Source organism: Microtus oregoni, unplaced genomic scaffold, assembly GCF_018167655.1.
Source record: "Microtus oregoni isolate MIOR12 unplaced genomic scaffold, Mior012 000002F_ref0000024, whole genome shotgun sequence".
NCBI classification, from domain to species: domain Eukaryota; kingdom Metazoa; phylum Chordata; class Mammalia; order Rodentia; family Cricetidae; genus Microtus; species Microtus oregoni.
In genome coordinates, this window is record NW_024543061.1 from 77,979,428 (window position 1) to 77,990,896 (window position 11,469).

Sequence of the window (11,469 nt, forward strand, 5' to 3'; positions counted from 1 at the left end):
TTCCCTAGCTCTAGTAATGTTCTGCACCTGGCTCATCCTGGCTAGAAAAAAATGAATTATGAATATATTTTTCTGCCTCTGAATTCAGTGAAAATTTGTTGATATCAACATGGTGGGTATCTTTACATACATTGGCAGACATGTCAAATTAACTGTTCTTGTTTTTTTTTTTTGTTTTCTTTTTGTTTTTTGTTTTCGTGAGGAGCCAGTTGCTCATCATTTGTCAGAAGTCATCAATAAACTTATTGAATATTTTAACTCATAATAAGCATGCATGTGATTGATGATTCAGAGTGAGTAGTAACAGCAGATACCTATATAGCATACCATAATGCTCATGGTTATTTCCCTGTGCACAATTAAGAGGGTTTCATTCTCATTTATTTTTTTCATCTCATTTTTCTTATGAACTAATATAGTTTGGGAAATAATCCTAAATTATCTCATACAAAACCAAATCATCTTTTTCCCACAGTATACTAACAACCTATTGTATGACGGTTACAAAAAAGATCGTTTACCCAGGTCTCTTTAGATGAAAATATAGTTTCTAGCTTTTAGAGTTTACAAGGAACATATCACCACTTTTCCATATTATACCTTTGTGTAAATCAGCTTTCTACATATAAGGATGTGAAAATACTGAGTTGAATATCTGTATTTTTATATTTGATAGATATTGTTAAGTTTCTACTCTCCTTTCAGAAAGCTATTTCTCTTCTTTCTTTTTAAATGTAATTAATTAATTTATTTAGGATTTTCGAGACAGAGTTTCTCTATGTTTGTAACAGCCCTGGCTGTACTGAAACTAGCTCTTATAGAACAGGCTGGCCTCGAACTCACAAAGATCTGCCTGCCTCTGCCTCCCAAGTGCTGGGATTGAAGGCAAGCACCACCACTGTCTGGCTAGGAAGCTATTTCTATTGTAAATGTAAGATTAAAAAATTAAGTCATATTTAAATCTCAGCAAATAATAATGAAGCTACCACCTTCATATAAACTCTTTGTTGAGAAGATTCTAGACATTCCATAATTAAAGAAGGTGGCTGTTCAGACATCCCATAACTAAAGAAGCTGGTTGTTCTGTAAGCTCATGTGACTTAGTCTGCTAGAACCAAAACAAACCCAGTTGAGTGTTTGGCAGTATTTCCCATATTCATCAGGCCATTTTTAACATCCTCCTGGGGGGTTTCTCAATTTGCTGTTCTTAAACAGCAGCATTCAGGTATGATCCAATCTTACATATACTATATATTTTCCCAAATGCACATATCTACAGTGGTTTAATTTATCTCACACCCAGATAATAACAATAATTAAAAACACTGTAATGAAACTTACGTGAGTGTTCTCTCTGGAGATATATATATATATATATATATATATATAAAATCTTTCAAAGCAAAGGGGGTTTTATTATTTTTTTTTAAAGAGAAATCATGCAGTCAATGCTTGCACAACCATTTCTCAACACTCTTTCTATCCGCTTAAGAAACTGCAATATACCTTCATGAGAATAATGCCCAAACGAGAGCACCGGATATTAAATAGGGTGCAAATAAATCTCAAAAGCGGTACTTTATTGAATGCGAAACAAGACTCAGTATCTTTGCCTTTGTTGCACACGTCTGGAGGAGGGGCACAAGCAAGGGAAGAGAACAGGGTTACCCTTGTGTGAGGAGATGAGTGGTCCAGCATCCTTTTCCCACTGGAGGGGAGGTTAGCCCATGTTCTGTCGGTTGCCATAGCCCCTAGGATGGGTGTCCTTCCAGTCATCCCACTGCTGCATCCTGTGGAGGGCATCCTCATCTTCCTCTTCTTCCTTTTGCTCCAGCTCCGGCTCTTCTTCTTGCTGAGCCACTCTGTGGGAATCAGGTGGTGGTGCTTGCTTTTCAACTTCCTTATCTGATGACGGTAAAACCTCACATTTCTGCTGCTGCTCATACCAGTCGTTCACTGTCATAGTGGCCAGACTTGGGTACCCAGCTCCAAACACTTGTGCTTGGGCAACGCTCCGAGTGAGGACAAAGGGTTTTATTGGAGGTCTCTCCTGAGGAGGCAAACGAGAAGCTGATGCCTCACTGGAGGAGTCTCTTTCCCTCAGGATCTCTAACTCCTGGTCGATGCTCTCGATCTCATCCAAGCTGATGTTGATCCACCTGCGCAGCTGAAGGAGGTAATATTCCCGCACACGCTCGTCATCAGCCTGACCACTCTCCACTGCTGACTTCAGGGCAGCCAGCTTCTGCTCCACCGCCTTATTCTGCTTGTACCTCTGGATTTTGGCCTGCCTCTGGGATGCCATGGCAACAAGGTTGGGCTCCAGGAGGGCTGAAGGGGGCTGGTTGCTTTCCTGGGAGCTGCTCTGGCCCCAGGGCAGCTGAAAATCTGCCAAGTGGTAGTTGTGGCTCTGGGTTAGGAAGTTCATGAAGTGGTCTCGAGCCTGCTGCAGGTGGTTGACGCGATGTGTGGTGTCCACCAGCTTCAGTGTGAGCGCGCCCTTCAGGGCCGGCAGCATCAGGTACTTGAGGTCAGCGGAAGCAATCTCCTCCCAATCTTCGTTCCTGCTGAACATATCGAGCTGCAATAACATGTCCGAGGCTTTCTCCAGGAGTTCCAAGGCCCTCGTTACCTTATCCTGGATTAGCCTGGAGCCCATGGGTTGTGTTGAGGCTTCTACCTCCTCCAGAAGTTGTCTGCCGGTTTCCAGCAAGTCCGGAAGCCTCGGCGTCTGCAGCTCCTGCTCAGATGCCATCTTGCCGGAAGGAGGAAGCCGGAAGTAGGAAGCCGGAAGTCTCTTCAGCGCTGGTGGGCTTGGAACTTTTTATGCAACTGTTCCTGGCCTGGAATGGGCTGTCCTCCTGCCTCAGCCTCCGGAGGGGTGGGATTACAGATGGTGCCATCAAACCCTGCTTCTTCTCAGTGTCGTATTATAGTATTTCCCCCTTGTGATGGCGTGGTGTGAAACAACTGCGTATACGATGAGACGAGATGAATGATGTCGGCATGGTAACCATTGCTAGGTTACCAGAGAAGTGTCTCTTGAATAGAAGCACTCTGTTAGTGCTCTCCGTTGCTTTAATAACAGAAATGGCTGCCGAGTGACTGATGCATAGGGAGCCAATACAGTGCCGATGCACTGCATTAACGAGTGATCGCTGTGTGGGGAGGAGCAGGATGGCAAAAGATTTCACGATGCCTCTCAGCTTTGTATTCAAATGGCAGAAGCATGGATTCTTTATGGAATTTTGCAGTTTATATTTTGGGTTATCACAGATGGTAACTGAAACCGCGAGGTGTGTGTGTGTGTGTGTGTGTGTGTGTGTGTGTGTGTGTGTGTAGGGGTGGTAATATAGATCTAATATAATGTTAAAGTCCACTAAAAGATACTGTTTCCTCTATGGTGTGCCAGAACATCTTTCTCTGAATCTGTTACTATATGAATTTTTATATTCATTATACTTTTGGGTACTTTCCTTTTCTTTTTAAGATTTATTTTGATTTTATATATACATGTGATTGTATGTATTTTTGAGCAGCAGAGGTCTGCAGTGCCCAGTGAGGTCAGAAGAGGACGGCGGATTCCCCTGGAACTGAAGTTAGTATTTGGATGCTGAGACACGAACCCAGGTTTTCTGTAAATGCAGGAATTGCTCTTAACCCTTGAATCACTTTTCTAGCCCCAGTTTGAACTTCTTGACCGGATGTCTGTTGAGTTTAATAACACATGTGACCTTCAACTTAGCATATTATTATGATTTTCAAGGGAATTAATTTGGAGAACTCTTAGATTTTTTTTTTTTCTGGTACATGTAGCCATAGCTGCATCCACTCATTTTGAAACATATGAGGTCTATGGTTGCAATTTCTACTTTTACACCATTGTATTACAATCTTGATTAACTTGAAGATTCAAAATACATAATGATAGCATAATGATTGCATAGCTAAATAAATTTATCTTTAATTGTATAATTTAATATAAGCTTTCAAGTTCCTAATTTTGAGTTTAGAATTTGGAAAAGTGACATTGACATACAAAGTTATTTTTATTTTATATGTGTGGATTTTTGTTCGTTGCTGAATGTTTAATTGAATTTTTGTATGACAGGTATGTTTCCATTTATTCTTTTAAAATTAATTAAAGCAAAATAAACCAGGAATTAATTACTGCTGCATAAAAATAGATGTGTTTATTACAGAATGGACTATTTGACAACAGAGAGAAGACCTTAATATATTTGAGGATTTACTTTTACTTCTACTTTCTCTTTACAATGTTCCTTGGAAAATTGTAAATTATTTATAGTCTTTAGTTTTATATCTTTCATGTATATTCCCCTTTTCTTTTTATGTAAAGGAAATTTTAAATTTTAAGGAGATTTATTATATTTTATGTTTATTGGTATTTTGCCTGCAGGTTCATCTGTATATTGCTTGCATGAAGTACTGGAGGAGGCCAGAAAAGTGTAATGGATTCTTGTGGTGCTGCAGAGTTGATAGTAAACATGTGTAGTTCATGTAGTTTTTTTTTTTTTAACTATTTGGGGGCCCATCACCCACCTCCCAAACAAATAGACAGGGAGAGTTATTCTTATTTATAAATGCCCAGCCTTAGCTTGGCTTGTTTCTAGCCAGCTTTTCTAACTTAAATTATCCTGTTTCTCTTTGATATGTTTTGCCCCTGAACTTTTATCTTTCTTCTGTATAATCTTACTTTCACTTTTACTCCATAGCTGGCTTGTATTGGGTGGCTGACTCCTGGTGTCCCCCTCTTCTTTTCTTGCTCCTTGCTCTTCTCCCAATCCTAGATTTTTCTTCCTAGTTATTCTGTCTGCCTTCCAGCCCCATGTATCCCTCTCCTGACTAACTGTTGACCATTCAGCTCTTCATTAGATCAATCAGATGTTTTAGATAGGCAAAGTAATACAGCTTTACAGAGTTAAACAAATGCAACATAGTATAATACAACAAATCTTTGAATCATTAAACAAATATTCCACAGCATAAGCAAATGCAACACATCCTAAACTAATATTACACAGCACATACGGGTGCTGGTAATGAAACCTAGGTAATGAAAGAGCCCAGAGTGTTCTAAACACTGAGTCATCTCTCCAGCCCTGTAAATTTTCATTTCTATTCCTAGTTTTGCTGAATTTTTATTGCATTTGTCCACCTAGCTTTTTGTGTACCTGCACAGATAACATACCACTGTGAGCATCAGAGGACAACTTGTAGAAGTTCTTCCACCATGGAATTCTCAGGGATTGAACTCAGGCCTTTGTGCTTGGAAGGAAAGACCTTTGCTTGGAACTATCTTCCCACCAGCCTGTGTTTTCTCTTTTACTTTCTGATTCATTCTCCAAGTTTCTGATTTCTCCTTTTGTAGTGTGTGCTTGTACACACACACACACACACACACATACACACACAAAGATTTCTTTTATCTCCTTCAGTGCTATTCTGTGTCACATATAAAGGTGGTAATTATGCATTAATTATGAATTTACCTTTCCTTGTAAGTTTCCTTCTCTTTATTTTATTTTATTCATTTTCTTAGTAACAGTTTCAGTTTGTATCACGTTCTTTCCTTCTTTCTTCCTCCTCTTTCTTTCCTCTTCTCTTGCTTGGGATCCCAAATTTATGCGATGATTCATATTTCTCTATTTGTGTTAAAATATGATTTTAAAATGCAAATTTTAAGGCCACTATGCATTTTTAAAAAGATTGCTTATTAATGGGTCTCATGGAAGAATTATTGAATAAAATCCCATCTGTTTGGGCTGCAACCACAAGTTGTCATAGCTACGTCCATTTCTCTTCAACTGGTCTATTTCCCTAAAGAGAAATATGCCAGTCATTTGCCAGTAGGAGCGGAAAAATAGAGGTGAACTGTACGTGAGGTCAGCCAAGTTTCTGAAAGCTTCACGTGTGAAAAGTGTTGATCGTCTTTTTGTCTGAAGTGGCTAGTGTCAAAGATTTTTCATTCCAACATCCCAGAAAAGTCTTCCATCTTCCATTAGGCTGTTAAGTTTGCAAAAGAGTAGATCCATAGTCTACTTAACTGCATATACACAACTCCAGTCTTCTGGAGGCATCTCAATTTTCAACAGTGTCCAGTTGCTGGACCCTGTGATGTAAACTGTCCTTTTTTTCTGTAGTGCTGACAAAACCTACACAATGAATTTGGACTGGACTGATGTTGTGGGTCAAACTGCTGCCAGGTGGGGAAAATATGACTGGGAATTACATCCCAAAGAGCTACATACAGAATGATAACGAACAAGAAATAAATTGGAAAAGGCAAGGCATAATCCCCCTTCAGCCTTATTCTCTCTCTCCTCCCTTCCTTCTTGCTTTGGCAGGGCTAAACCCAGAGTTACTTGGCCTTTGCAGCTCTAGGCCCCACATCATGAGGCTCCAAATCCCATGATGATGTCAGAGCTGAGACTAAGGAAACAATACCTACCAATGTGTATATCCTACAAATGCTTCATTTGTAATTGAGGAAAATTTATATAAAGTGGATTTCCATGTTTTTAGCAAAATGAATTTTGACAACTATCTATGGAATTACAGACATGTAAGCCACATCTCAAAAAACATTCATTGGAAATGTCACCTAAGAAAATCAATTCATATAATTTAACCACTCTCAGCATGTGTAGGTAAATGTTATTTTGATTTGTGTCATAGGTAAGTTTTGCAAGCTCCTAAGTTTCATATAACTGGAATTAATGAAATATTCTTATGCTTACCACTTTTGGTTAGACTTTATTTTTCAATATGAGAAAACTAGTATAATATTTTACAAACATTACTATTATTATTTTTTCTATTATCAGCAATATATTGAATATATGACTAAAGACATCATAAATTCCATTATTGACATGTTTATTTGTAACTATTTTGTCTTTAGGACAGATTTCTAAAGAGAATTAACTGTATTTCGACTGTTGGCAAATATAACTAAATCTTTAGCTGGGTACAGGAGCACATTGTTGCCTCTCAGCCTTTGAGAGGTGGACGCAGGACGATCAGTAGTTCAAATCCAACTGGGAATAAGTGGGTCTCAGTCAAAACAATAAAATGTTTTTTACAAAAGAGGCTTAAATTATCATGTGCAATAGTTTAATATTTGAAATGGTAGTAACTCTAACTACCCAATATATTAAAATGGGTTAAATTTGTTTTTTCATCTCCAAATTTACAACAACTCCTACATGAGGAACATTTTAGGTCATAGACATGGAGAACAAGAAAGAAGCAGAAAAATAAAATGGGGAGGCTGGAGGTTTGTTGAGTCCTGTGTGCAAAGAAATTAGATGGCTGGATATCGACTGAGCCATCTGAAACTGCAAGTGAGTCTTCCTCTCTTGAAATTACATCAGAAGAATTATTTAAGTGAATTGAAATTGTTAATTTTGAGACCAGTGTTGAAAACTGAGCCCATAATGATTAAAGAAGAGTCCTTCCAGCATGTACCTTTTCTAAAACTGCACTAGGGTAAATGAAATTTCTGTCAGTGACTCTTCAGGTCCTAACTTCTACTAGGCACCAAATAAGTACATTGTGGCTTGCAATACATATTTATTTAAATGCACTATATTATGTTGAAATGTTTTGCTGTTGAAATAATCAGAGTATTGCATCACCCTGGCTAGATAGTGATTTGTCTCTCTTAACTAATCCTTACTGTGACAAAATCTTGAAAAAAATAGTAAGAAGGATTTTTTCGTGTTTACTCATTCAATTCTGATTTTTCTAAATCTATCATAAATACAATCTGAAAATCCCAACAGTGAGGGATTTTTTTATATAGTGGTCTCTGCAACCAGGCGTGATCACCATCTGTCAATGCGGGGAAGTATCACTCCTTTGACTTTTAGTTTGGTCCCTTGAGGCACAGGTCTATGAAGATCACTTGAACTCAAGCACAGAGCTCAAGTGGATTCATGTATAAATGCAGAACAAGATGGTACAAAGGGATCTTGTAGTTCAGATGGGTCTCCTAATCTTTGAACTTACTAGTAGTTTGTTCCCAACAAAACCTTTGACATCAGCCAAAATAGTAGAGTGACCCCTCTGTAGGACAGAGACACTGGTGTATTGTGTTATCAAAAGAAAATTGCAGTTACTTAAGACCACAAAAGCTCCAGGAAGTAACGTTTCCCTGAATATCTCTGAATGCCATAAATGTTAACAGTAGATGAAGTTTTAACCAAATAACTATAAGCAATGATTCCTGAAAATGAATACACACACATGCACACACACACACAAACATACACACATGCATGCACACACACACACACACACACACTCACATGCACACATACTACATGTGCATAATTCATGTTGTGAAAACTGGTTTTAGAAGTACACTTTCCAATTTGGAATTTATAATCTTGTCTTTCTTTTTTTGGACTTGTATTGGTTCACAGGCCTTATTCAATGCTATGTTCATGGTCGGTACCAAATAAATAGGTGAACTGATTGATTCGATCAACCAAGAAAAGCAATGGAATTATGGCTATCTGGCTTCACTTAAAAAGTTCTCAAATAAGACTAAGCCATGCCAATGTTATCAGCTCTTGTCTTCATTTTAAAAAGGAGAAAAATTGATTCTGATTCAAAGAAATCTTTTTTTTTTTCTTGACACAGAGTATATGTAGTCCTGGTTTGTCTAGAACTCTATAGATCAGGCTGGATTCTAACTCAGATATCTGCATGGCTCTGCCTCCCAAGGGCTAGGAATAAACTCATTGACCATCAAGTCCAGCCAGAAGTCATGCTTTTATAGAAAACTTATAATTCTAAATTACTAAAGATGCAACTAAAAATGTAAAATGATTTGGTTTGATATTATTAATGAACTGATAATGATGGTAAGTTTTATTGGCCTAATAGATACAAAGTTATTTGTTATAAAATTTTTTAAATTTATTCTTCTCTCATACAGTACATCCCAACTGTAGCTTCCCCCGCTTCCATTCCTCCCATTGCTGCACACTTTCCCTCTCTCCAAGATCTACTACCTCACCTTTCTTTCCCTCCCAGAAAAGAATAAGGCCTCCCACAGGCATCAACTGAAAATGACTCAACAAGGTGCAATAATACCAGGCATAAACCCTCATGTCCAGGCTGGGCAAGGCAGCCAATAGAACGCAAAGGATCCCAAGATCACGTAAAAGAGTCAGAGATACCCCCACTCCCACTATCAGGATTCCCACAAAAATACCAAGCCAAAACCATAACATATATGCAGAGGATTTTAAGAAAACTAAGGTTAAAAATAATGAATTGCACTTATACGTGATTAGCTGTTTGGTGGCACTTCTGTAGTTTGTATCTAGTGTAGCTTTTTAGCATGGGCCATGCAAATGTGCATCAGGAAAGGGCTCTGTTCAGGGCGTTTATAAATTGCTAGGATTCATATGTTAAGATTAAAGTTAATAATCTAGTAAATAGTAAAAAATAAAAATATGCAGCAAGCACAAAGGATGGCAGACACAAAATGAAAATGCTATTTCTGGTAAATAAAATGTATGCACAAATTGATTGAATCTGCTTGTTCTATTCCAGGTGACGCCACACATTCCAGGTTATGAAAGTTTGCTATAAAGAAAACTTCACAGAATTTGGGGACACTGATCTGGTGCAGGACAATTCTGTATTCTGTCAATTATGTTTTAAATAAATGCAGATTGGCCAGTAGCCAGGCAGGAAGTATAGGTGGGACAACCAGACAGGAAGTAGAGGTAGATCAATGAGAACAGGAAAATTCTGGGAAGAAGGAAGCTCTTTCTGAAGCCCTGCCCAGACACAGGAGAAGGAAAATGTGACCTACCCTACTGAAAAAGGTACCAAGCCATGAGGCTAACATAGATAAGAATAATGTGTTAATATAAGTTATAAAAGCTAATAAGAAGCCTGAGCTAATGGGCCAATCAGTTTATAACAAATATAGACTCTGTGTGTGATTCTTTGGGACCTGGTGGGAGAACAGAAACCAGGCAGGACAGAAACTCATGTTACACTGATCTAAGGCTTTCTTCTCTTTTGACATTATTTCAGATTTTCTATTCTCGTCTACCTTTAGTACCCTGGACATGATTTTGGTTGATATATAAGCAAGACATTCTGTTCACAGGCATCAAATATCCCTGAAAAATTTTAGTCTATAGGAATACTATGGGAAGACTGACATTTTAGAAAGATTTTTTTTTTCATGTGGCTTGGGGGACATGTAATATAGAAAGTGGTCCTGAGGCAAAATGACAAGCTAAAATTTTAATATAACACTGAAAATGAAAAGACCTTGAAACAAGGCATGTAACACAGAATGGAGAAATTGGGGCACATTAAGAGTTTGTAAATGCAAGTGTTTGCAGAACTGAGTCATTGACTAAAAATAGGAAGTGAGAAAAGATTAGGATTCCAAGATGACACCAGGTTGTGCGATGTGAACACACACATTTTAAAAAGTGTCTTTGGTGGCTTAAGGACTTAAAGATATCAAAATTGAAATTCTTCCTGTAACGTAACTTAACAGCTGAGAACATGCGTGGAAGTATTTGAGCCAAAGGATTTGGGAGTCATTAACATTTGAGGGCAGTTTGAGTACTGACCATAATTTGTTTTCTTGAGATAATATCATAACTACTGCCAAAGGCTCCAGGAAAATTTCAAGTAATTCTGATATTTAAGGAATACATAGGAAACTATGAATGAGCATTAACTATGAATAAATATTATGAGTAAGAGCACTGGTAGCATGTAACAGAAATCCCTAGGTGAGGTTTTCAAGAGTGAAACCAAACAGCATTGTTAGTAAAGTAATAATTTGCATATGTAAATTTAAGAGATTAGTTCATTCACTCATCTCCATTAATTTAATGAGCTGGCATTTTGAATTTTCCCAAAAAATTAGATATGATGGGGAATGAAATATTATGCAGAATTCTCTAAGGACTTTATAATCTGTAGAGAAAGGTAGTGAGTAGTGAAATATATGGGCAGCATTATTGGTTTTATCTATAAGACATATTATGAAATTAATTTTCATGAGGAAAAGCACCTAATACAAGTGGTCTGGAAGAAGGAGAAGATAAGTTTGGTAGAAAAAGAGCTAAAGAAATTAGCTGTAGAGAAATAATTTTGATCATAGAGTTGAATCAAGGGGCAGTTGTGTTCAAACAGAAGAACTGAGCATTTTGGGTAGAGATAAAATTATTGCAAATTCATTAATTGTTTAGTATGTATTATGTTCCAAAAATAATTATTGATCATAAATATGGAAGGCATAATGGGAAGGTGAAAAGAGAGGTGGGGTTGCAACATGTTAGTTTTTGCACATTGGATTAAGAAATATAAGCTTTACTTATAAGATCTAGGAGATAATCATTATGTTACAGCATTTTAATCATAATATTTGTGTGAAGATAGGCTTAACAAAAGGTA

General features: G+C 37.6%; 1 protein-coding gene across 1 annotated transcript; it reads right to left on the reverse strand.

The window, feature by feature from the left end:
• Positions 1-1,419: 1,419 nt before the first annotated feature.
• LOC121442085 (immunoglobulin-binding protein 1b-like) lies at positions 1,420-2,917 on the reverse strand. The gene has a single exon (XM_041643562.1). It carries the CDS (start codon positions 2,753-2,755, stop codon positions 1,721-1,723), a length of 1,035 nt encoding a protein of 344 aa, XP_041499496.1. The 5' UTR covers positions 2,756-2,917; the 3' UTR covers positions 1,420-1,720.
• Between the last annotated feature and the right edge of the window lie 8,552 nt (positions 2,918-11,469).

Coding starts and splice junctions, on each gene's coding strand:
- LOC121442085 (XM_041643562.1), bottom strand. CDS start 2,755: ATGGCATCTGAGCAGGAGCTGCAGACGCCGAGGCTTCCGGACTTGCTG.